This window comes from Pseudonaja textilis, chromosome 8 (assembly GCF_049901715.1).
Source record: "Pseudonaja textilis isolate UNSWEBS1 chromosome 8, rPseTex1.2, whole genome shotgun sequence".
Taxonomy (NCBI): Eukaryota; Metazoa; Chordata; class Lepidosauria; order Squamata; family Elapidae; genus Pseudonaja; species Pseudonaja textilis.
Window position 1 is genome coordinate 29,313,614 of NC_141997.1, and position 27,909 is coordinate 29,341,522.

The 27,909-nt window shown below is 38.9% G+C and overlaps 1 protein-coding gene across 1 annotated transcript in view; it reads left to right on the forward strand.

The window, feature by feature from the left end:
• Positions 1-27,909, forward strand: part of CLYBL (citramalyl-CoA lyase) — a 177,078-nt gene that overhangs the window by 78,158 nt on the left and 71,011 nt on the right. Inside the window, exon 2 of the mRNA XM_087937917.1 lies at positions 23,915-24,104. Coding sequence (XP_087794043.1) covers positions 23,915-24,104 — 190 coding nt within the window. The remainder of the gene's footprint in view (positions 1-23,914; positions 24,105-27,909) is intronic.

A 27,909-nucleotide genomic window follows, 5' to 3' on the forward strand; every position in this document is an offset into this window, starting at 1 on the left:
AGCAAAGGTAAAGATATTCCAAGATATGCATTTTTTTCTTTGCTACCATGAAGTTGCAAGAATCTTTCTAAGTGGAAAGTAAGAAATGTATTGTTGATTACACATTTAAAATTGTAAATTGCAAGAGCTGTGGCAAATTAAGGGAGATGATGAACAATGATTTTTCCACATTTCTTTTCAATTTGCTAATGTTTTGCCTACTCAAATGAGAAGATGCTTCTAATTAGACAAGATCATTGCTGTTGTGCATCCTGACAAATTGATTGTCATTCTGTAACTTTTGGTAGATTACACATAATACCTGATTCCTGATTGTTCCACAAAGTAGGGAAAAACTCTTCAGGAAAATTCTCACCAGAAGAGTTCCACTTCTCACTTAGACCCAGCTCTTGAAAAAAGCTGTTTTTCCTCCATACATTGGATCTTTAAACTTTTGTCCACAAACGTCTGTATTAAAGGTCAATATTAGAATATACATGGCCACCTAAGCATCTGAAGCATTTTATAGATATTATCAGTGACTCTCATAAAAGGCCAAATTAATGCAAGGTGCCGTGAGTTATGAGCTTTCAGTGTTCTTATATGAAATTTCAAGTAATAGTGTTCAGTATTTCACAGGCAGTTGTGTGAAATCTTGAGGGTAAGTTACTTAAGTTTTCATTTAACCGCTTAATACATATATACTTAAAAGGGAGGTTTAAAGAAGGTTAATCATCTTCTCTGCAGTCATATTCTAATCTCAGTTTTGTGTTTTGGAAACTGATGGCAGAGAGTAACTGGTTAGTAAGCTCCTTGTGTTAAATATCCCCGTATAAACCATTTATGTGCTTTGAAATCTTATCACAAAAGGTAAAGTTCATTCTTTAGTGGAACAGCTTGAAGAGCCACAGGAAATGTTACCTCCTTGATTGTATTCTTTAACAGGATGTACTTTTGGACTGTTTCTCTCTTCTGCAACTAAAATGCAAGATGTTAGGGAGTTCTCGTGCCAGTATGATGCAAACAAGGTGAGAGCAGCATTGCTAAAGAGCTGACTTTCCACAAATGCTGGCCACAGATCGGGTTCAGAAATTTTATATTTAAAGTGGCTAGGGTTTTCACTGGTGACTCTTGGTTTCAGCAAGCTATTGTTCTCCCTTCAATAAATATCATATGGTGTCACTGGTTAAAGTTAGTTGGGAGAGAAGTAAGCCATTCCACCAGGAAAGATTCAAATGCAACCTGGATTAGATGTGCATTTAAATATTTAACTCATTTTTTTCTAACTCGTTCTTTTAGGAAATGAATCGAAACATTTTGAAGATGCCTTAAAAAAAAAGCATCAACGCATGAATTCATAGAATCTTTCGCTAGTAGACAATTAATGAAAATAGGTTTACAAACTGAAAACAAGAGCAATCAAGTTAAAATGTAAAATCTGGAACATTGGAATGGGACAACCTGCTGCAGCCCTGGACAACTCATCACAGGATAACTCGTTGCAGGACAATTCAACCGTTCAATTTAATCATTTAAAATAATTTTTAAAATATTTTATTTGGTGTCATTCATGTTTCATCTTATCCCTCCTTTATCATCCTTTCTTTAATGATTCTATTCCACAATGTTTTCAATATTAGTATAATTCTTGTCCTGTGGAGAGTTGTCCCACTGTGCGTTGACCATGGCAAGTTCGCTGTTGTGAGTTAGCTGCAGTGAATTGTCATAGATCCCTGGAACATAGGCTGGTCATCTGAAGCACTTCAGCCCATAAGGGCTTTGAAAAGGAAGGGGAGAGGCTAGGGATGCTTCCTGAGACAGGACATTAGTTGAGAATAATTGAAACATCTGTGCTTCTTTTGTCCATCAACCTCACAATGGACATGAGCAAGTCGTCATCACTGATCATGCCCAGGACAAGTTGATGCAAATAATTTTAAAAAAAAGCTGATTCCAAACCATTGACAGTTTTTGAAAATCAAATCAATTTACATTTGGCCTAGAAACAGGGCCAGTGGCAATTAAATCCAAATAAATAGGGTTGCACAGGCTTTGTAAGCTATTACAGGGGTCTTCAACCTTGACAACTTTAAGACTTGTGGACTTCAACTCCCAGCTTTGCTGGCTGAGGAACTCTTGGGGGTTGAAGTCCACAAGTCTTAAAGTTGCTAAGGTTGGAGACCCCTGATCTATCACGTAGCTATTTTCTACATTAGCTGAAGATTGCATTTTCACTAGCATCTGAGAAAGCATAGCAAGCCCAAAATGTCAACCTCCATACAGTGGCATTATTATGGAAATAGTGGCCCTAGTACCCATGTCATGGTGACCATAAGTCATCATTTGTTTCTTTTGACCATGGCCCCAGACACCCATACCTGAATAGTCCAAAGTTATCCCATGAGTTTCCATGGCTAAAGATGAACTTGAAGTAGATCTACCTGATACTGATCTAGCATCTTAACCACTACACACACTGGCTCTCCAAGGCAGCATGTCTCCAAATACCACGTGCAGGAGAATAATGGCAAAGTCTTGATCTCCCGTTTGCAAGCACCAAGAACAACTGGTTGACCACTGTGAGAAACAGAAGTCTGAACTAAAATTGTCTTTGGCCTGACCCAGCAGGGCTCTCCTTATGCTTTCTTTATGTTTTATGCATTCCTACAGTTAAATGGTTAAGAAGTGAGAGAACCCCATTGTAAAGTAAATTTGGTATGTTGGGGCAGAGTAGAATTATTGTATGGCTATGTTATGGTTGCAACAACAACGTCTAATCCCATTCATGTCTTTTTGTCTAAAAACAATTGCTTGACGATGTACCAAGAGGGGAATCTCTATTGAATTCAGTGGGATTTGCATCAATATGAATGTGCATGAAAACCACGGTTGTACCATATATCTAGGGACTAAGCAGCATGTTCAACAGAATCTTTTGGTGCCTGTAATGTTAAATTGTGCCATGCCAGTGGGGGTTTGCTTTTCTGAATGATCTGCCTAGACTCTATTGTTTTCAGAAAGAAGTAGACTAGACACCTTTTCAACATGCTAATTTATTATGTGCAGATAGGAAGGAGAGCAGTTGCTAATATTTAGGAATATTTCAGGATGAACTTCCATTCCAGAGTGGGTAATTTGAAGACCAGCTGATGCTTTGGATTATAATTCCCATCTACTTAGCTAGGATGGGGAACGATAAGAAGCAATAGAATTTCAGAATGTAACCTAATTCTTGTCTATAAAATAACTACTGTATGAATGAATAAAGGAGCCCAGCTTGCAGAGATTCTGTGCTTTAGTTCCCCAACCTTTTCTGGCATTGCAGACCAGAGGGGTGGGGGGGAGGGAGAGTGGGTGATTCTGTGTGAGTGGCTGGCAAGAGCGCACACATCCATGCACAGCTCCATTTGCGCAAGCGGTGTGCACGCATACCTGCCGCTCATGCAAATAGAGCATGCGTGTACACGCATAGTGTTCACACAAGTGAGAATGCGCTCGGCCACTATTTCTGCGGCCCTAGCGGGCCATGGCCCAGAGGTTGGGGACCCATGCCTTAGAAGACTGAGAGTATTTTATTATACTTTTCTAAACTATTAATTAAATATGTTTCTTAAGATAAATATATCACCTGGTACATTTTCTAACTTGCTAACCCCAACACAGCTCCTCAGCCAAATATTGAGCTTACTATTTACTTGCTAATCCATATATTTGTTCAGCAACGGGCTCTTTTTAAGTTCAGTGTGTTTCTCTATCTGTCTGTCTCTCTCCCTCCGCCCCCTAAAATATGCTTAAAGGTAGTAGTTTATAGTAAAAGAAGCATTTTTTGTGGCTGAAGGTTGACTTGAAGCTTGCTTCTGTAGGAGGTAGTGTGCCTCTTAACCACGGCCTCTGTTGTTGTCCACAGCAAGTAGCAGGCAACATTATTGAAATCTAAGTAGCTGTTGATCCCTCTGTTGCTATTGCTTGTTTTTAGTTCTGGGTTCCTAGAGATGTGGAGTATTGGGTGAAACGATCTGTCAAGAGGCGAACTGGGGGGCAAACAAAATTTATGTTTCTTAGCAAGCATAATGCCAGGGCCTTCAGAATCAACCAATGAAGGAAGTCTAGAGTATCTTTGAAGAGAGAAAGGAGTGCAAGGATAATGGAGTCCTTTAACTGCCTCAACATAGTTTGAAGGACGAAGGTGGATTGATGAGTTGTTCGTATAACATTTTTGCTGGTGGTTTAATACAAGACATCCTTACCAAAAGGAAAGACTGAGCCACTCAGAGGACAAGAGCCCGGGCTGAAGTTTTTTTTTTTAAAAAAAAAATTCTCTTTTTTAAGGAAAGCAATTCTTAGATGAGATATAGCTGCTGGCAATAGTTTTACATTTTATGTCAGCTTTCTTTTGTCAAGAATTCAGTATTGATGCTGTATTCTCGGTTTTAATTCACACTTCCCTGCTAATCAATTACAGCATTTATCCATTACTCAGATATCCTGACAGGGTCAATAACTGCTCTTCAGTTCGGTTGGCTGATGCATGTTCTCAAGCTAGTAGCCACAAAGCAACAGTCAATAGTCTAGTTTAGAGCACCATTGTATTTGCAGGCGAGGGAACATCTGGATGGGTAAATAAGTCTCACAAACTTTCCAACAATTACCCTGTTCTTCTACTGTCTTAATAATTTTTTGTTGTTGTTTTGTTGCAGAAAGCCACTTGTGTATTAGGAGAATGCCTTTTGAATCATATGTTTGTTCTTTGTTCCAAGTTAGATACATATACCTTCTCACATATGCCTGTTCAAATATATAATTGACAGCCAATTCTAATGTGGCAAATTATCAGAGAAGTTAAAAGTTTTTTCTTTTTCTTGTAGAAATCGCTGTAGATAAGAGGAGGCAACATTTAATTGGAGAGCCACAATTTTTGTAGTTAAATTGCTCTCCGTAATGCTGGTAACAGGTTTCAATTATCCTTTTTATGACAGATGTACCAACATTTAATTGTTTCTCATCAAGTGTGGAGAGCGAAGGCACTTCTGTAGATTTTTCCATTCTTCGACATGTCACTTAGCTGTCTACACCATTCTTTGAGCTTTTTTCTCTCATCCCTTTGGCTGCAATGAGTTGTGTCATTCCCTCATGATCAGCACTTTTGTTGTCTTTGTGTTTTGCTGCATCTCAGAAGTTCATCTTTTCTTTCATCTCCTTCCCATTCATGCATGAGGGAACAGTTCTGCCCTGTTGTGGGGATGTTCTGCTGGATTTCAAACAGTGGGGTTCCCTTTTATTCTCTTCTAAGTCGTACAATGGGGCTGAATGTCTGTTGCAGAATGCCCCCCCGCTAATATGCTGGGTTATTTGGTTTTTAAGAAGTCAATAAAAATGGTGCCTTTAGTTGCAATGCTTGGCTTGTTGTTGTTGTTTTTTCTTCAGTTATGCCTTTCCATCTTTGGTTATAAATCTGTTTGTTTGTTTCTGGTTAGAAAATACAATCTTCCAAATTAAAACCAAGCATGGAATCAACAAACATTTAGGGGAGGAAGAAATACCCAACAACTCAGGTTTACTAGCAGTTGAATATTTTCACACTTGCTGATTTGGCAGTCTCTGATAAGGAAGTAGAAATTCTGCCAGCTCTAATTAATGGGAACTATTAACAGGAAGGATAACATAGGGAATGATGGAGTCGGGAGTCGATTTTGGCAAAAACCAAACCCCTTGGAGAATTTACAAGGCTCTCCATTTAGAGAAGGGAAAGAAAACAACTTTAGGGGATATATTTTCATCCTAGATTATTTCTCCAGGACATAATATTTCCAAACATCTCTTCAAAAGGCAGCACTGGGAAAGGAAATGTAAGGATCCCAGTGATGTGTTCAGAGATTTTGTTGTAATATTCAGCAACAATCTTCAAAATCCTCCTTAATAATGTCATAAAAGAGAAAAAATGAACAAATAGTACTTGTGTACCTCTCTAAGACATGACCGAGGTCACTTACCATTTGGTTATCCCATTTGAAAAGGGATTGGAATAGTTCAACCAAGCATTACATTAAGAGAGAGACTTTGATGAATTCCTTCTTTTCTCCATTGTGTTGCAGATATTTTGGGTAAATTTGGGAGGCTTTCTTCTTAGTCAGAGTTGACGGCTTAAAGTTCTTGATGTGTCGTGCTGGCTGTTCACATTTATTAGGCCCTTTTAATTCTAGGAAAGAGAAGCATAGGCTGTAATCAGCCTTTGGTAAACTTGGACCAGTGAAGCTATTCCTTCAAGCAGGACAGTTATCTCAGAACATATGAAGGGGACTCTACAACATTGGCCAAGGGGATAAATACAGCATTAAAAGTGGGAGCTTTAAAAAAACAGTAAGTAGGAAAATAATTAAGAGAGGCATTCATTTGGAATGTCGCACTTGGCATTTTATTTAAACATTTTCCAGTCAAGGAGCATTGGTCTCAGATTTGTCAGGAAATTCAATAAAAGCAGTAAAGGCAAAACAAAAAACCTCACCTCCAACTGTTTGTAATCTGGTTTTGTTTTAGAAGGAGAAATGGAATCTGGATTAAAGCATAGTCCAAGACTGATACTGAACTATTGCTAACATGGTGCTTGTTTAATGTGTACTACTTATTAATTTTTTTTTTAATTGACTGCATTTATAAGACATTTTTTTTAAAAAAATATTTCTTATTCCTAAAACTATGAAGGTTTCTTACAAGTTTTAAAACTTTTTAACGTTGCATGTTTTCACATCAGAAATGCATTAACTACTTAGGAAAGATTCTCATTTTCCCCAAAGTCTTTATTTTTGTTCTGATATTGTATGTATTATTTACTTTAGAGACCGAGTATTATTGGATATACATATATATAGATGGTTTTTTTAGAAGTGAGGTTTTGACCTATAGACCGTAACAGCTCCCTGGGTACCTTTATGGTCATTGTATAAATCTGTCTAGTATTCAGTTTACTGACTTGATATACCGTAACGGCTCCTAGACCTGTAATAGACCATTGTGTTAATCTAGATGCTATGTATGCATGTACTAAAATAAAAATGAAAGAGATGGAAAATTTAAAAGAGTTTTTTTGCATGAAGACAGTTCATTCTTTAGAATTCTTTCTCCTTTTCTAATGGAAAAAAACCAGCATTTCCTTTTATGAAATAAATGTAATTTATAATTCTATGTAAATAAATAATTAGGGATTCCAGAAAATTCTCTATCCTGGGATTCTTGATAATCTTCTACCCACTTACTAACTAGATACGAACTTGCTTACTTGCTGATCCGCAAAAGACCAGCCAACTACTGGTCTGGCAACATTCACTGAAGCCTAAGAAATGATCCACATGATTGGTCATAGGTATGATTTATTCAAAATCAAATAATTAGGATTGTGATATCTGATATTTTAACTGAATGAGTGCAGCCAAATGTCCAGGAAGAAAGGATAGTAAGGATAAATGTTAAGGGTTGGTCAAGCTGTGAGCTCCAAATCCAACAGGACTAAATCTATAGTGTATATCTTGAGCAAATGACCAGCAAATCCTATAAGCTGTCAGTGAAAGAAATAGCAGTGCCTTAGCCAGAAAGAATGATTATGTAAGCATTGAGTATGGTACAAACTCTAAAACTCAAGGCTGGGAAGTAAATTGTCCAAAGTCTGTTGGCTTCACAGGGTGAGAGGGTAGACCAGGGGTGTCAAACTTGGTTTCATTGAAGGCCACATCAGGGTTGCGTTTCACCTCGGGGGGTCAGGGTGGATGTGGCCAGATGGGTCAAGGTCTGCTTGATGTCACTCATGTTGGGGGGTGCCTGTGGTAGCCCGAGCACTCTGCCAGCAAAAATGGGCTCCCGAGCTTGGTTTCTGGCTGCAATAGCCTCCTGCAACCCTTTGCCAGGGAAAATGGAGCTCGGGAGGGCCGCCCTCCCGAGCTCCATTTTCCCTGGCAGAGGGTTGCAGGAGGCCGTCACAGCCGAAAACAGAGCTCAGGAGTCCATTTTGGCTGGCAGAGGCACCACAGGCCGGTCCCTCACTGATTCCAGGGTGGTCTGCGTGCTTAAGCACCCCGCAGGCCAGTTCTGGCCCGCAGGACTTGAGTTTGACACTCCTGGGATAGACCATAGGAGTTAAATTCTGGGACTAAATATACAGCAGTGTCTCCAAGGTGGGTAAGGAGAAGGGATTAAATGATAAAAGCAGCATCACAGCACTGCAGTACAAGCCCTGCCCCTTATCTCTGGGCATCATAGTGTCACAACAGCACTCCAAAGGGACAGAGTGTATAGATTTGATTTCTCTTTTCTGAAGTCTGGATCATGCAGTATACAGATCCTCAATGGAAGGCAGGCTGGTTGTGATAGTTTTTTGTACAGTCCTAACTATCCACTAAAGTCTCTACTTGTTTGGTTGCTGTGCCAAATCAGACAGTTATAGAGGTACAAATGACAGACTAAATACAGTAATTCCTCTATAAAATTGTATCAGCAGATCCTTGGGCAGTCTGAGCTACCAGAATTGACATTGGAAGAACATTCAGATTTAACAGATAATCAGAGTTGGAAGGGACCTTGTAGGTCATCTAGTCCAACCCCCTGCCCAAGTGGGAGACCCTACACCATTTCTGACAAATGGCAGTCCAATCTCTTCTTGAAAGTCTCAAGTGATGGCGCTCCCACAACTTCCAAGGGCAAGCTGTTCCATTGGTTGATTGTTCTCACTGTCGGAAAGTTTCTCCTTATTTCCAGGTTAAATCTCTTCTTGTTCAGTTTCCATCCATTATTCCTTGTCTGGCCTACAGGTGCTTTAGAAAATAGCTTGACCCCTTCCTCCCTGTGGCAGCCCCTCAAATATTGGAAGACCTCTATCATGTCTCCCCTGGTCCTTCTTTTTACTAGACTAGCCAAGCCCAGTTCCTGCAACCGTTCATTGTATGTTTTAGCCTCCAGTCCCCTAATCATCCGGGTTGTTCTTCTCTGTACCTTTTCTAGAGTCTCAACATCTTTTTTATAATGTGGTGACCAAAAGTGGATGCAGTACTCTAGGTGTGGTCTTACTAAGGCTTTATAGAGAGGTATTAGTACTTCCCTTGATCTTGATTGTATCCTTTTGTTAATACAATTTAGGATTGCATTAGCTTTTTTGGCTGCTGCTGCACACTGCTGGCTCATATTTAGCTGGTTGTCCACTAAGACTCCAAGATCCCTCTCACAGTTCCTGCTATTGATTTCACCTAGTCTATATGTGTACTTTTGTTTTTTCTTGCCTAAGTGTAGGATTTACTTTTCTCTACATTGAATTTCATTTTGTTAGATATGGCCCAGTGTTCTAGTCTGTCAAGATCCATCTGGATCTTGAGCCTATCTTCTTGGACACAGCTATTCCTTCCAGCTTAGTATCACTGCAAATTTGGTAAGTTTCCCCTCTATTCTCTCATCTAAGTCATTAATGAAGATATTGAAGAGTACTGGGCCTAAGACGGAACCTTGTGGGACTCCACTGCTTACTTCCCTCCATGTAGACTTAGACCCATTAAGGACTATTCATTGAGTATGGTTTGCCAGCCAGTTGGGAATCCATCTAGTGGTGGTGCTATCTATTCCACTTTTTTCTAGCTTACTAAGAAGTAGGTTGTGGTCTACTTTGTCGAATGCCTTGCTGAAATCTAAATATATTATGTCCACAGTATTTTGCTGGTCTACTAATTTAGTCACTGTGTTGCAGAATGAAATAAGATTGGTTTCGCATGATCTGTTTTTAACAAACCCGTCATCTTCTTTCATACAAAAAATTGTTGCAGTCTCTACTATCTTCATAATAGAAAGGGTGCAATCATATTTCCACCCATTAATCATCATTATTATGCATGCTGACCTTGATCTCATCTAAAGGTCTTTGGGAGAAGCAGATCCCAGATTGCTAGATAGCGATGCCGCATTCAACTGGTTTGTTGCTTCCATAATTGCCTGTACTGACAATAAGTTGAGTCCCGGCACATGAGTAAAATAATGTCATAATCACAGATGAAGTGAGACCAAATCCCTCAGCAGTGAGATGCTAGGGGTTCAGCATCTGTACCAACTGAGGAATTGGAACATAGCATTCAATCATTAATAGCAAAAAAATAAAAATCTCATTATGAAAGGAATTTACGCTCATGCCAAAAAGTACTCAAAATTGGTTTATCAAGTTTGATCATCCTCTTGTGAAAGGTAGAAAAAAAACCTGTAGCATCAGTGCAAACAATGAATAGCATGCCTTAACTCCTAAGAGAATTGTTTCTTCTTTTTGTGGAGAACAACTTACAAGTAAGAGTTTGTGTCATGCCCCTGTCGGAATCTGATGCCAAGGGGGAGGCTGAATAGCTGACAGGGAGTGGGAGTGTGGCTCCATTGCCTGTGGAAGAAACTGGGGAAGGGCAAAGTCCAGCTGGGCAGAGGAGGGGAGAGGTAGAGCAAGGCAGAGGGAATTCAGAGGAAGTCTCAGAGCCACCCCCTCTTCATTCTAGGGCACGCAGGGAGAAATGGAGAAGGGAGCAATGTGAGTTGCATGGCTTATGGAGGAGGAAAGGGCCCTGATTTCCTTCATTAGCTGCAGCTGGGAACACAGTGTTTAAAAAGGGAAACTACGCACAGCAAAGTTGTTGAAAGCAAATCGTGAATTATCTGATATTGTTGAGGCTTATCTGAGTTCCTGGCGTCTTCCCAACTGTGTGTGTTTTATTGGCCTTTCAAGCTTGCAATTCCTTATCCTGCCCTGTCAATTTAATTGCCGCAGCGTGGTTTGGTGGATTTTTATTTACAGTTTGTATGTACTTTGTTTTCAGACTGAATTTCCTCCACTTAAAGGCTGTTCTTGGGAGAGTTTTTTCCCCCAGCCAAAGGTAACCTGGACATTGGGGGCAAAGTTGGAGGTATTAAAGGGACTCTTCTGGCTTATTTGACTGTGTTGCCTTTGTGCCACGCCCTGGGTCATCACAGCCTGTGTGACTGTGTGCGTATGTATGTGTGCATACATGTTTCAAATGTTTCATAATAGTAGCTAAGACAATAACAATTGTCCCTTTTCACAAACCATAAAGGCATGTTTAGATAACAGTAGCATTTTATATTTTATATTTTACCTTCAATCAAGCATTAAAATGTTTTCTGCTGCAATTGCTCCAAGGACAATCCTGAATATAAATAGAAGCACATAATATCTAATAGCTTCATCCACATGAGTATGAGAAAGAGAGGCATGGAGGGAAGGAAAGAGAAAATCAGAAAATAATTTCTTTCTTCACTGGTATCCTCTAGTAAGAAAAAATATGGAATATTTTTGGGACAGATAGAATGGTTACATATGTGTCATGGTTGTCTTGATCAACTGTAAAATGTTGTGAATAAATTAGGCAGTTGATGATAAAAAGCCTTTCCTGGAATTGATAGCCCTGAATTGTGATAAAAAATTTGGACAATTCTTCAGATATGAGTGTTCTCTAACTTTCTTTCTCTTAAGCTTTTGCATAATTAAGAACTTAGAATCCTGATCACAGCGCCAGAAATCTAAGAATTGAGCATTGTCATGTTCAGTGGACTACGGACAAAAAAAAAATACATAAGTCATAAAAATAAATAAATAGTTCTAATAAGGACAGATGCTTTCCATAATGGAGGTTCCAGTGAATTTCCCTGGCATCTCTAGTTTAAAGGATTAGGCTGCAGTTTTGATCGTAGTAGATAATGTTGACCTGAATAAAAGAGCTTCTTTGATTCCTTGGCTTTAAGCTTGATGAAAATTGGGGCAATCCAATGATATGTGAGTCTTCCACAACGCCATATTCTCCTGGCCGTATCAGAAAGCTCTTTGGCGGCTTTCCCATATCACAAACCTGAACTGTCCATTCCAAAAGCTTCAGGCCAAAATCCCCCTGAAGCCAATCTGTTTGTTTGCTCGTGGCCCTGGACTTTCCTAGGCTGTGCTTCCCTGCTGAAATCATGGATTTTGTTTCCAAGGAGTTCAGAATTACAGGGGGGGCAGAGAGAATCAGTAGCGAGATTGGAGTTGAATAGCTGCCAGTCGCCTTGTGTTCTTTGTGCTCCTTTTCTTATTCCTCTGTTAGCCATTGCCACCCTTTGCCCACGCAGGGAGTGACAGCGACTGCCTGAAATGCTTCTGCCTTGGAGAGAGAAGAGTGGATCTTTTTCATGGGCCAAATAGTTGTATCTTCAGTGTAATATGCTCAACTCTGTCTTCTTGACTCCCAGCCTCTGTAAAGCATTGCTCAGAAGAGAAGGTTGGCTTTGCAGAGCTGCTTGTCAAAAAAGCTGAAATAATAAACAAACAAACAAACAAACAAACCAATAAATAAATAAATAAGGCACCTGTGGTGCTGGAAGATGCTGATGTTGAAATTCTTCTCCTCGATTCAAGTTTTTCAAAGGGAAAGATAGAGGAGTCCAGGAAACCGAGACCTGCTGGGAACAGCACACCTTTGGGTTCTTAAGTTTCAAATGGTTTTATTGTATTGCTCTGTTGCCCAAATGGATGTGGCTGGCAGCAATCACAGCCATGTAAGTTAATGGCACCTGTGAAAGATAGATAAGAAACTCCTACTGTGTGCACACATGTGTGTATTTTGTAAGTTGATATGCAAAATGGCTTCTGGGAGAAGGTTGCTCTTTTTAATGGTTTAGTTTTATTTTTAAAATAATTGTGCACAGAAACAGTGTTTATTCATCTGCTCTAATTAAAATGATGGGGGAGAATATTTAATTTGCTACTTAAGCATTAAAAAAATATATCAGGAGGTGTTTATCTTTATGATTGTCTCTTAAGCTGACCAAAGCTATGTCTAAGGTTGGCTTTCCAAATAGCATACATCACAAAGCAGAGGGCATAACTACAAGCTCTTGGCTTGGAAAACACTTTCTTAAAAAGATTTTAGGCTCTGTTAAAGATTTACCGTTGCTTAGGTCAGTAGAGCATACGCACTAAATGATTGAATTGTAAATGCTGAATGCTGATTGCAGGATCTTATTTTCTCAGGGGCATCATTTGAGTTGAGAAAAGCTGTTGATCTACTTGCAGGGTTTTTTCTAAAAGACTGAGAAGAAATGATAATGATGATGATGATGGTGATGATGGTGATGATGATACCATAAGTTCTCAGGGCCTCACTACTATGCTAACTGGAATTTAGAATTCTTAATGCTGCACAGCATGAACTGTAAACTCTTCTTTAGCTGTTTACACACACAGGGAGAGGGAGAGGGAGAGGGAGAGGGAGAGGGAGGGAGGGAGGGAAAGGGAGAGGGAGGGGGAGGGAGGGAGAGAGAGAGAGAGAGAGAGAGAGAGATGTGTTTGGCATAGGGATCCAAGATAAAGCATTCCTAGTTGGGTCCCTAGGAAAGAAAGACCCACAACTCCATTTATTTTAAGTGGTAGGTTCTTTTATTATTAAGGATTAGAAAGTAAGGCTAGATCTGAATATTTCCATTCAGAGGGTACATATTTCCCCTTTGTTGGGGATGTTTTAGGAACTGCTTTGATGTCAGGCATGGTTCGAAGGGGTTTCACATTCTTTCCCAGGCCAACTGTCCTTGGATGGCTGGATGATTCTGGTTTGACACCTCTGGTTCTTTTCAGTGTCTTTCCCTCCCCCCCCCCCCAACTTATATCCTTCTTCTTTTCTCCTCTTACGCTTCCCTAAATTCCTTCTCCCCACCCCCTCCATTTATGGCAGGATGCCAGCAAAGCCCGGTGAAGCGACTGAAGATGGCAGAGCTGACAGTTTCTTCGCCAGGGTAACCAGCATTGTCTAAAGACATTTCCATAGTCATGTGGTCAGCAAGACTATATGCCGATGTGCAATGAACACTTTTACCTTCCCACCAAAGTGGTACCTATTTATCTACTTGCATTTGCATGCTCTCAAATTCTTAGATTGGTAGGAACCTGCGGCAAGAACAGAAACTCACCCTGTCATGCAGTACTCAGGTCTCAAAACCAGGCTGTCAGCTTTCTAGCTGTCAGTTTTCCAGCTGACAAGCTCACCTACATATTCGCTGAGCCATAGTCCCACCCAACTCCCCAGGTATAGATCAGAGGTGGTATTCAGCAGGTTCTGACCAGTTCTGGAGAATCGGTAGCAGAAATTTTGAGTAGTTCATAGAACCAGCCAATACCACCTCTGACTGGCCCTATGCCCATCTATTCTCTGCCTCTTGAGTCCCAGCTGATCAGCTGGGTCTTCTTTTGTTGCCCTGCACAGGAGAACGGAGCTGGAAAGCAGGTTAGTGGGGTGGGGAGGGAATGGGATTTTGCAGTATCCTTCCCCTGTCACACCCACCAGGCCACACCCACCAAGCCACACCATGGCCACCAAGCCACGCCCACAGAACCGGTAGTAACAAAATTTGAATCCCACCACTGATTTAAATAAATATAAAACCATGATACCACGTTCTTGTACCATAACAGTTCTACTACAATTCCACTAAATTCAGTTTTTTGATTTAAAACTTTAGTATTCTTGATGTGATTTCTTCTGATTCTGATGGTGAGCAAAAAGACATAGGCTGACTTTAGTTCAATTTAGAACCAGACTTAGTGAACCTTAGAACATAAATTCATACATCACACTAAAGTCTGGCTTTTTAACTATGGTTGATTAAGTAATCCCATTTGGTTTACTTAATTTAAGACAAATCATGCTTTAGTAATTTGTGGCTAGTTTCACACATGAGAATAAATTAAACTGAAATCAAACTAACTGCATCAGATCAGTTATTTTGATGGATTTGTACTCTAAATATGACGTAGCTTGGATCTAATCCACACTGTGCCTATTTCTCCTGATTGATGCTTTGTTATTCAGTGTTTGCAGATGTTTATACTTTTATAATTTCATTTGTACATCAACCTTAAATTAATATTAAACATTAAATATTTCTTCTCATGCTGGGCATAATTTAGTTATCTAGCTAATTTTATCTTGAGCAAATTGAACATTCCAGTTTTGTGTTGCTTTGAAAAAGCAGTTGTCTGCATTTTGGGTCTTTAGTGAGAAAAGTAAGGATAAGAATCATGGCCCAATTATGCTGCAGCAACAATTACTCTAAAAATTGAACAAAATCATATAAAATCAATCAAAAATGGTGATGAACCAGCAGAAAATTATTTGAAAGCACAGTAGAACTAAAGGTGCCTCTTAATTCAGAGCTAAAAGAATGCAATTTAAAAGTCCATTTAAAGTCCATTTAAAGCTATTATAAACAGCAGAACTAAAATAATACTTAATAAGTTTTCACTGAATCTAAATAAAGAACCATGATTGCTTCAATCTTAGAAAATAGGGGCAATGTTTTCATCCCTTTCTCAAGAGGAATTCAACAGATTTAAAAATATATCTCAGTTTATCAGAAATCAGTTAATTAATGGATAAAATATTTTAAAAATGACAAGGATGAAGTATGACCTTAATGAAATAAAAAAATCATAGAAATCTATGTAAAGTTGTCTTTCATAAATACCAGACATAAATTTATACGTATTTGGAATACAATTAATTAAACTTGCTCTCTAGGATATTCCATATATTAAAATGCTTGTTTTATGATCATCATGGTTACATTTTTATTTATATTCTATTTTTATTTTAAGTGAACATAACTTGCATTTACTAAATATGGACAAGTTCTTAATATTTGCAATCAAAGTAAGAATTATAGTGGTAACCTATTTAATGAATTAATGAAAAGTCAGGAGTGTTAATGCTAGTTTGATAGAGTGAGCCTATTTATCTGTAATAATAGTTGATTATTAAATGCTTAAGCCATATTATCTTAGAAATGTATCAATTACATTTTGATTTTTGTGTTCATATATGACCTTGAAAATATTCTTTTTTTCCCCCTCTCTGGCATTTATTTTGAATTACTATAGCATTAAGAGAAGAAATATTTGAAAGATAGCTCTGAACAAATTTATGTGTAATTACATTTCCTTTTTAAATCAAAAAATTTAAGGTGAATTAAAATGCAATAGAGATGTTGCAATAATGCCACAAAATATTAATAAGATTAGATGATATCTTTGATGAATTAATACAATTACTTTTCATTCTCTTGCTTTGTTATATATCGATTTAAAAACATGGTTATATTTCTATTAAAAAACATCCATGAATGTCTATTGCAGACATTTCAAACGCTATTCTCAGGTATGATACAATCTACCTTAGCAATTGATTTTCTAGCAGGCAGTTGCTCAGCCAAGTACTCTAGTCTATTCCTCTGAGAGCCAAGAGCTAATGTCATTCATTTGATTATTTAAGCAGTATTGTTAGTTCTTTTCACTCTTCTAGTGTTAGCTGTTTACATTGAGTATTTTCCTTGTCATTTGAATGGAGGCAGCTTGAAATAGAGACACTGTCCTTAGTGCTGATTTGACTTACAGTAGGCTCAACCTGGTTTTCCCCCCACCTTACTTCGTGTGAATCTTTAGAGTTATACAAACTTGAATGTCATCAAAATTGGAGCTTATATAAAGGATAGAAACTTTTGTTTCCAAAGTTCTACTTCTTTACAAGTTTAAAAGCTCTTAGAACCGTTTGTGGATCTATCAAGCAATCCAAATATTGCACATTCAGTGATGTGTGGTTTTTCTTAAATATCATGGTAAATATTTAATTTTTAAAAAACCCTCAAGATACAGATTGTGTTGGATGTCTAGAGTGGCATGATTGTCTTTCAGCTTAATTTAACTTTTCCTGCAATTACTTGAATCAACTTCTGAAAAAACGTTAAGTGTGAATTATGTGATTCATTAATTTGAACTCCAGCCATTTATGCTGTTAAAAGTAGTGTTAAAAGTAGTATTTAAGAAAATATCTTTCAGGATTAGGAGTAAATTTAGACAAGAAGAGATGCTTTTCTGCATTTTTCATAAGATAATAGTTCCTTTATTCCAAAAGTAAAAAAACACACATCATATTCTAAATAAATGGGATGAGTCATCTTGATGTTAGTTTTTGATTATTGGAAGTGACTGAACTCTTCTTTAAAACATCAACTTCTCCGCTGTTCTTGATATTTTTTATTTCCCTTCCATATAGATGTTTGCAAGTTCTTGACACTTCAAACAGTAGAACACCCTCCTCTATTCTTTTGCTTTACAATACACACTAGGAGAGGGGGCTCTTCAGGCAGCCGTTTCTTCTTCTTCTTTTCTCTCTCTCTCTCTCTCTCTCTCTCTCTCTCTGTCTCTTTGCATTTTCCTTCTCTTGATCTATATGATACTGTAGCTGATCAGGTTTAAAATACTACAGTATTTAGGATCCCTGGAGTGCCATTTTATCTATTAGTACCAAGAATATGCCCCAGGCAAATAACCATCTGAATTTATTTTAATTACACAATATAGCTGCATTTACTTCAGGTTCTTTTTGACTAAAGCTATAAGGCAATTGTAACCATGGATGATGGGATTAAGTGGCTCTTGAAGTGACTTTAGCTCCTTGTGTGAACAAAGGGAAAGAAGAGAACACTTAGCCCCTTTATGAGTAAGAAGCTTTTTTTTTTCCTCCACCAGGGTACAAAAGAAGTATAATTAACAAACATTATCCCCCCCCCTTGAAGTAAATTGAAATGTGCATGGAGACAAATGTATATGCAATTAGACATATATGATCTAGGCTATTTTAGCCATTCATTATTGCTAACGCAGTGAAAAAAAACCAAATGATGTAAAATGTTTCATCCGTAACTGGGATTGCAAGAACAAACCACATGTTTTGCAGCTGTATCAATGAATGAGGAAAAATAAAATTGGATTTTTATTTTATGCATTCATTTGGAGAGCTAGTTGTATTTGTTCAAGCTCCAGTTGTTTATGCAGAATGTCATTCTTTTCACAAGAGAGATATTTTATGGGATTTTGTCATTTCAAAATCATTATCTGTAAAATCTGTCAAGCAAGAAGGAAAGGTGGCACTAATGCCAAGGGTACATATTATTCAAACTCAGCAAATGTGCTTAATTTGAACTATTGCTACAGGTTGTAGAAGTCATTCTAGAGAATATTTGGTATATTGGAATGCTGTCCTCGTTGACATTAATATAGTCCTCATAGATGCAACTCTTATCACAAAATTGAATGACAGGAAGCAACTCAGATAGTGGTTTGGAATTCAAAAATAAGACTTCCCAAGGACCTCCAAGAGAACAGAGATGGGTGGTGGGGAATACAAATAAGAAGAAACTACTCCCTATGACTTGGAAATTTGATGCAGTTATGGTTCTTTTGCAATATATCTAAAAGTGTGAGAACTTCAAGATGGCAGAAAAAAAATAAAAGCTACATGAGATTGTGATTAGAATTAGTCTCACATTTAAAAAAGAAAATCTTTTGCTGTATCCTGCAACTAGGGACGAGGTTACCTTAAACAGAACTGTGTCATTATTTCAACCTAAATTTAAATCCAATCTTTCAACCTAATTGTCTTTCCTGAAAAGCACATCTGCTTTGTACTGCTGTCTCTTCATGTGTAAGTGGGATCATCTTTAGAGAAGTCTACAAGCCCTGGAGAAGACCTGGCTGTTTTAATAATCTGAGGACAGTGGTTTTTGTTCAAGGACATGCACATTTAAACAGCCAGAAACAGTTCCTGAAGAGGCTGTAGAAACCCAGAGGAAAAAAAAATCATGACTTTTAATTGATTAAAGAGAGGTGAATCTTAACCATCTTTCATTTGAAGGATTTTCACAGCTTTAATCTGGAAATATTTGCTCTCAACATCGTGTCCCACTTCAGCTGTTCTCCCACTTGTGTGACCAAAATATAGAGAGAATATTTATCCTGAAGAGTGGGAGGAAGGGGGGGGGAAGCATTCATTGCAGAAATGGGATCTGTAGGGAGAAATGTAAGCAATCTCATGATCCATTTCTGCTATAATCAAGTTAATAGCCCTCAAAAGAATCCAATTCAGTAAACACACACACACACACGTGTGTGTGTGTGTAGGTCTAGGTGTGTTCGGGTCTTTTTCCCCTGTAAGATTAAGGGTATCTTGGCGACGTTTCATCGAGGTCCCACTCGCCATCCTCAGGCTGGTGCTTTCGGCTTTGTGCCAGTGCAAGCAGTGTGTGATCGGAACTGCTGTCTCTCTATAAATACTGGTGTCAGGGGGGCTGGTGTGCTGGGCTGGTTGGCTGCACTGCTGCCTCTTGATTGGTTGATGGAGTTGATGTTGGTATAATGGGCTGTGTGATGGCCTTGTGAGTTTTGTTGTGGACGTATCCTGGATCTTGTGCTGTAATCTCCTGGGTCATTTGTTTTGTAGTGATCTTTTTTCCATTAGCCTCTCGTGTTTTAACGGCTTGGGTAATGGGTTGTGTGATGGGCTTGCAAGTTCTTTTGTTGTGGTATCCTGGGTCCTGCCTTGTAATCTCCTGGCTCGTTTGTGTTTTGATCTCTTTTCCATTAGCCTCCTGTGTTGTAACGGCTTGGGTAATGGGTTGTGTGAGACTTATTGCTGTGGTATCCTTTTGTCTTGTGCTGTGATATCCTGGGTCATTTGCTGTGTTGCAACTTCTTGAGTTCTTGTGGTATAATTTCCTGAGTTTTCTGATGTGATATCCTGAGCGGGTGGCTGTGATGTAGCATTCTGGGTTTTAGTCTGGCTTCGAGTTTGGGGTCTGTGTCTGTGTTCTTGGCGTGTGTCAGCTTGTTTGGTTTTGGGGTCGGGGTGTGTGACAGCTGGCGAGGCAGCTGTGGTCTGCTTTCTGGATGGTGGCTGTCCTTCGTTTATAGGATGGGCTTGGGCCTGGGTCTGATGAGGGGGATTGGCGGTGGTGTCCCATGTTGTTTCAGGTCTGGTGTTGGTTTTCGTGGCTGGGACTTATTTCTTGGTAAGGGCTAGCTTCCAGATGTCTGGTAGGCGGGAGGTATCATCCCATCTATTCATGTTATGGGGGTGTTTCTCTATCTCGATGGCTTCCCTGATTATTCTCTTGCTGGAGTGTTCAGTGTTGGATATTAATTTGGTTCCTTTGAAATTAATTTCATGTCCTGTGGCTTTAAGGTGCTGGAAGAGGAAGTATTTTCTTCTCTTCTGACTGTGTTTTTGTGTTCTGCATTGCGTGTGTTTATTCTCCTGTTAGTTTGTCCAATGTATGTGGCTGGGCAATTGTTGCATGGTATTTCATAAACTCCTTGGTTTTCTAGCTGGATCTTGTCTTTGGGGTTTCTTAGGATGTTGGCTATTTTTTGGTCAGTGCCGAAGGCTGTCCTGATATTGTGTTTGTGGAGAATTTTGCTGATTTTGTCTGTGGTGCCTTTGATGTAGGGGAGGAGTGCAATACCGTTGTCTTGTTCTGTGTCTTGTTTTTTGGGGGTATCTCTTTTCAGATTAGCTTGGTGATAGTGTTTCTTTGGAATCTGTTGGAAATTAATACGTTAGTGAGGGTGTGTAGTTCTGTTCTCAGGTGGTCTTTGTCAGCTAGGAGATGAGGGACTTGGCTACGGAGTTGATCTGTGCAGGGTGGTGATGGGATTGTGCATTTAGGTAGTGGTTGGTGTGTGTTTTTTTCTGGTAGATGGTGTGTCCTAGGGAGCCATTGGGTTTTTTGTAAATTAGGACGTCCAGGAAGGGAAGTTGGTTGTTGGTTTCTGTTTCCATGATGAATTGTATTTTGGGGTGTAGATTGTTAAGATGTGTGAGGAAGTTGTCCAGTTTTTCTTTCCCGTGTGGCCAAATTATAAAAGTGTCATCTACATATCTGAGCCAGAGTTTGAGTTTTTGTTCAGATTTGTCTAGAGCATTGGTTTCAAAGTGTTCCATGTATAGGTTAGCGATGACGGGTGAGAGGGGTGATCCCATGGGTGCTCCTTCTATCTGTTTGTATCTTTGTCCATTGTGGATGAAGTGTGTTGGTTAGGCAGTGGTTGGTCAGATCTAGGATGTGTTTGGGGGGATTGTATTTGTTTTGGATGGCTGTCAAGGCTTCTTTGATGGGTACTTGGGTGAAGAGGGATATGACATCAAAGCTCACGAGTAGGTCGCTGGGTTGTAGGTTTTGTTTCTTTATTGTTTCTATGAAGTGGAAGGAGTTTTGTATGTGTGAGGTGATGGATTCTGTGTGGATGGATTCTGTGGAGTTGTTTGGTGAGAAATTTGGCAAGATTCTGTAGAGGTGAGCCTATGGAGCTGACTTTGGGTCTGAGTGGTATTCCTTCTTTGTGTATCTTGGGGAGGCCATAGAGCTTAGGGCATCTGGATGATTTGTGAGTGCAGGCTTCCAGATAATGGACAGTCTGGTGGAGTCATCTCTTCTATTCATGCTTCCAGGTCTTTTTTCAATCTTTATGGCTTCTCTGATAATTCTGTAGCTGGGATTTTCTATAGCAGCTAAGATTTTGGTGCCATTGAAGTCAATGATATGACCTGTGGCTTTCATGTGTTGGACTAGTGAGGAAGTATGTTCCAGCTTTTTTACTGCATTTTTGTGTTCATCCAGGCGGGTACTTATTCTTCTATTGGTCTTTCCGATGTATGTGGCAGGGCATGATGCACAGGGGACTTCATATATGCTATGCATATATGCTATATGCATACACAAGCCTGATGATAGCTGATGAGATTCTGCCGAAACGTCGCTACAATTTTAAAAGCACAACTATAATGATGTGGGAAAATATCTAAACAAAGCTGAATACCATACATACATGCATGTTTACTTAAGTTTTCACGGGTATTTATATGTAAGGTATTCAGCTTTGCTCGGGTATTTTCCCACGTCATTACACTTTATAGTCATTATAGTTTCCCATGTATTAAACGAACACTATACAGAAGCCTGATGATGGCAGATGAGATTCTGCCGAAACGTTGCTACAACTTTAAAAGCACAACTATAATGACGTGGGAAAATACCCAAGCAAAGCTGAATACTATATATATATATAGTATATATAGCATATATATATATATATATATAGTATATATAGATAGATAGATAGATAGATAGATAGATAGATAGGCATAGGCATAGGCATAGGCATAGGCATAGGCATAGGCATATATATATATATATATATATATATATATATATATATATATATATATATATATATATATATATATACATACATACATACATACACATACACATACACACACACACACACACACACACACACACACACACACACATATATATATATATATATATATATATATATATATATATATATATATATTCTTAAGTTTTCATGGGTACTTACATGTATGGTATTCAGCTTTGTTCGGGTATTTTCTCATGTCATTATAGTTGTGCTTTTAAAGTTGTAGCAACATTTCGGCAGAATCTCATCTGCCATCATCAGGCTTCTGTATTGTGTTCGTCTGTGAGTCAGACTTTTACAGTTGTTTCAGTTTTAAATTTGGGGCTAGCCTACTGCTGTGCCAGAATGGTTTTTTCTTCATCCTGATTGGTTGGGAGTCTTGGTCTGTGTTTATTGGTCTTGGAGTATATATATGTGTGTGTGTGTGTGTGTGTGTTTGTAGATTTTCATGGGTACAGGTATGTAGGTCTAGGTATGTTCGGGTCTTTTCCTGAAATAGACCAGTTCTTTGGAACTTCTCTGGATAAGGAGAAGATGGGAAATCACCCACATGTGCCCTTTTTCTTTTTTAAAAAATCACTTTCATTTTGGATGCTTGGAAATGGAAGAATTAAAGAGAAATCAAATCCTACAACAATATTGGATTAAATTAAAAAATAACTGTAAGTTTTTTTCCAATGTTCTGGCAATCCCTTGTGGACTTTTGGCTGACACCAGAATTGTAAAGTTGATGTCTTATGGATTTGCTTATAGATTACGGATGGGCTATGGAATGAAGAGATATCTGTTTAACCTTATAGATGAAGACTTACTAAACTTATTCATTTTTTTTATTAAATATATATTCCAGAGTGATTCTTGGATAGTTTATACTTCTTGTAATGAAGGTTGAAAATCACTTCCTTATATATTTCTTTTCTTTTTTATTATGTTCTCTCCTTTTCTTCTTTTTCTCTTTTCTTGTACTTTTTATTCTTTCTTTCCATTCTCTTCTCTTTCCTAACTTTAGTTTGCATTAGTTTTTACTACTGCAATTAAAAATTTTAATCAAAATATATTTTAAAATATAGAAACCTAGGGAGTGATAGCAGTTCTCCCTATATAACTTTTTTTTCATCTCTGGGAATTAGCTCTGATCAACCTATTGTCCAAATTTCATGTTATAAAGTTCCAAGCCAATGTTACCACAAATCTTTCTATTTTCAAAATTTGTTCCAATTACATCAGACATTTTGGCTGTAGATTGAAGAAGGGTAAAGTATGAAGTAACTTAAAATCATGCAGCAAGAGGGACATCTGTTTTATAGCTTTAGAAGGAAGATGGGCAACTTCCCAGAGTAAAAGATATGTAGGTACTATGTCCGCTACTGAGAAAAGGATGCTTTTGAAGGCATGGCCAAGAAGGAGATCTCTGGTGGGAATTTCGGAGACACCTGATTGATTGTTGAAGGAATAGAATGCTCAACTGACCAAGCCTTGGGTTTCATTCTTGTAAGATCTTGTCTTATGAAATGTTCTTTGAAAAGTGGAATTCGAATAATCAGATTTAAGCTTTATCACTAAATAAAGCAAGCACTCTAGCCATTCAAGAAGAAAAAAGGTTGCTTAATACTGGCAGCCAACTAGCTTCCAACCCCGGTGCATTTTTTAACCCCATCTTTTTTTTTCCTCCTGCTGTGTCAGTGTTTGCTTTCCAAAGGATTGTTTTGAGCTCTGTTTTTTATTCTGAATAATTGTTGGCCTTTGGTATTATTATGAACTGCTTTGGGATTCTGTGGGGTGAGTAGCAATATATTCCATACAAATCAATAACCAAAAAACTCTTTTTGACAGGACCACTTCACTCCTACCTGTAGCTGGTCCCAGGGTTCATTATCATGTGACACCCTCTTGCAGCTACATACCCCGGAGAGCCGTTCTCTACGTGCCTGCAGATGATGTAAGAAAAATACAGAAGATCCCAACTCTCAACGTTGATTGTGCAGTGCTAGATTGTGAAGATGGTGTTGCTCTAAATAGAAAGGTAATTAACATGTTATCTGTTGAGTTCGATGAAATTAATATGTCACCGTGAGTTATAATATGATCTAATAAAACCATGCATTGAAACCAAGCTGGGATGTACATACTATGTACATTTCTTCTGCCAATCTCTTCTGCAAACAAAGGATGAAAGTACCACAGCAGTTCAGTATAAATTTCACAAAGCAGCCGGATAGTATTTTTCCTCTCCTCCTGTATAAAAGAGAAGTACTTAACATCCTTCTCTTAGAACCTCCTCTCCCTAGTGTTCCTTTCAACTTGGACTCAATTATTAAATGAGTAACAATGTAAAATCAAATTACTGCCCAAGGTGTTGGTATTCCTTGTCTCAGCGCGTTCAGGGTTATCTGCAGTGGCAGCAGATTCTTGCAGCTTGCGAAAAATTCCAAAACAAAACATGAGAGCACTGAACTTCTGTCTTTATACCTCCCAATACATTAAGATATAGTGAATTGAACACACACACACACACACACACACTTTCTAGGGAATCTGTGTATATTTGTATTAAAATAGCCAGAATTCAAATATGATTGCATTTTGAATACTCAGTGATTCAGATGCAAGGCAGTGGGGGATTTTTAGACTTTATCCTCGTACGAAATGAAAAGAGACTCTTTTTGCCAATTGCCAAGTAGATCATTGTCAAAGCTTTCTGCTTGCTTTCTTCTTCCAAAATGGACTCAGCAGAGACTTCATTGTTCATGCCTTTAGGAATCAAACCATAACATTTATGAGAATGCTTGCTTTTTAGGACAATTTCTTCCTTTGTTATAGTTCTTTAAAGAAGTAAAATCATACTTAGCAGTCCTGTATAAGACGACATAGTAAAAAATCATGTTAGCATCGTTACTCTGGAATTTAGTGAATTGCTCCTTGGTGTGTATGTGTGTGTGTGTGTGTGTGTGTGTGTGTGAATGTCGAAAGTTAAAATAGGCCCTGTGACATTCTAGCATTCCAGTCTGGTTACTCCAGTAAGCTATAAGCAAATAGTTCCCACAATTAAAAAACACAACTGCCTTTGGAATGGGGGTTAGGATGACGTGGAACTCTGCAGACTGATGATGTTAAATGGCTGGAAGATAAATGTTAAATGGCTGGAGGATAAATCAGTAACAGAGAACTGTAAAATAATAGCTGTCGGTTCCTTTAGAATAGATTTCTTCCACCCATTGTTTCAGGAATGTAGCGTGTTCTTTATATGGAAAAGTCCCCAATCTGTAGATCATCAAGAAAGGGAGGGAAATGCCCTTTCACAAACCTGAAGCATTGAATTGTATAACCTGTGGCCCTATGCAGAGGTGGTATTCAGAAGGTTCTGACCAGTTCTGGAGAACCGGTAGCAGAAATTTTGAGTAGTTCTGAGAACCAGCAAATGCCACCTCTGACTGGCCCTGCCTTCATCTATTCTCTGCCTCCCAAGTCCCAGCTGATTGGCTGGGTCTTCTTTTGTTGCCCTGCACAGGAGAACGAAGCTGGAAAGCAGGTTAGTGGGGTGGGGAAGGAATGGAATTTTGCGGTAACCTTCCCCCAGGAGTGGGGAGGGAGTGGAGATTTTACAGTATCCTTCCTTTGCCACAACCACCAAGCCACGGCCATAGAACCGGTAGTAAAAAAAATTTTGAATCCCACCACTGGCCCTATGACCATTTATAGTTTTGGGTATAACCCTCAAATAATTTCCAAAAGCCCCAGCAAATTGTCATGTGTAAAGGATGTAACTTTTAATTGTCCTTTATTTAATTCTACTTTGTGTCCTACATCCCCAACCTTTCTAGCTTTCTGGATTGGCAGCAGCAGGGGATGTAGGGGATGACTTTGTGCATGCTACCTTGCTCCCGCAAATGCGCAAATGAAACTTCACACTCTTCCCCACCATTTGCACAGGCCGGTTCCCAACAGGCTGTGGACTGGTAGCACAGGCTATGGCCCAGGGATTGGGGACCCTTGTCCTAGCGCCATTCCTGTAGCCCCAAGCATACTACTCTAAATGTGTCCTTCAGCCAAAAAAACACCCCTTGTTGAGCTCCCACAGTGGATAATACTAAGCTAGAGGAACCAAGAGCTTGATCTGATGTACAGCAATTACAGATGTTTCTTTTGGCTTGATGTCACCAGCATATTTCAGATGTATCCTCTCCCCCCCCTTTTCTTAAAGAGAAACAAAAATTATATAATTAGGTACCAACATCATTGAACATGATGCCTGCAAAAATAAGTTTATTTCTCTATTGTTTAGCAATGGTATAGTGACATGAAATGTTCATTCTGCCTTGTAGCCAGAGGTGAGCTGCTGCTGCTTCACACTGGAAGTTAAGATTCTATGCAGTTCAGCGAACCGGCAAATTCCGCTACTAGCTGCCCCTGCTTGTTTTTTGGCCTGTTTTGGGGGGCATTTTCCAGGCCATTTTAAGCTCATTTGGGGGCATTTGGGGGGCTGTTTTCAAGCCATTTTGGGGCTGTTTTTGGGCCGAAAAACAACCTGAAAATGGCCCAAAAACCAGGCTGGAAACAGATGAAAAAAATGATAGAAAAAATGGCCATTTGGGGGCTGTTCTTGGTCCAAAAAACACCCTGAAAACAGCCCCAAAATAGCCTGAAAATGGCCCAGAAAATGGTATGAAAAACAACCCAAACAATGGCCTGAAAATGCCGCCCCCAAATGGCCCCAAAACAGGCTGAAAAATGGGCGGGGGCGGGGCCAGCCAGTACTGGGATTAGCCCCAACCAGCTGAATCCTACCTCTGCCTTTGAGGCGATTGGCCAGGAGGCAGGGCTGGATGTGACGAGTGATGTCATCCACCCAGTCACATGACCACACCTACCCAGCCAGAGAACCGGTTATTAAGTTATTCAAATCCCACCATTGCTTGCAGTTAGTTCTTATCTCCCAGAATAATCAGGAGTTTTCAAACCACCCTTTTTGTGCATCTTCAGATCTCAAGATCTTAGGTATACCTGTCAAATGTCTCAGGTTCTTGCCAGTGAACAGTAATTATTAATTTCAGGCAAGATAAAAACTATTAAATGCATGCAAGGTAATCCTCCTGACTGCATTTAATTAATTCCATGTAATGCCAAATAATTCAGCCTGTGGGGAGCTGCAAAACAAAACACGAGAGTGCTAAAGTTCTGCCTTTATTGCCCCCACGATATTAATGTGGGGCTTTCAATAGGATTCAAATTTGATTCAAATAGAATGAAATTTAGTTTGGAGGTAAGCCTGGTCTCCTTCTAAGATGGCAGCCATCACTCAGAAATGATGCTAAAGACATTGTCTTCTTAGATCCAGAATCTTCTGCACAATCTTTCTCTACCAATTTGCCCATTTGGTTTTTTCTTTGGAATCTGGGATCTGAACATCTCATGGGAGCAAATCATGATTAAAGATAGAGCTACATTTGGTGCTTCTTCAGCTGTATTGGGTTTTGCAAATCTTTGGCTACACTTATCAAAACCATTTTCTTACATTATGTGATGATTTATCACAAAGCCAAAGGTTTAGGGGGAGTTTTTTGGTCAATCTATCAGGTATTTTTCTTAACACTGTGAGAATTTCAGCAAGGAGAGAGAACGATGAATTTTTACAAGACTTCTGTTTTATTCGTTTTCTCTTTGTTGTAATATCTAAGGAAAATACAATTCATGATTAATTATATGTATGCCCATGATCGAATCTCAGTTCTTCAAGTGATACAGAACACTGCAAAGAAAGTACTATTTTCCTAGGCATCTTACTATTATTCAAAGATTCTGTAGCCTGGGGAAAAGTCTTCAGTCAGATT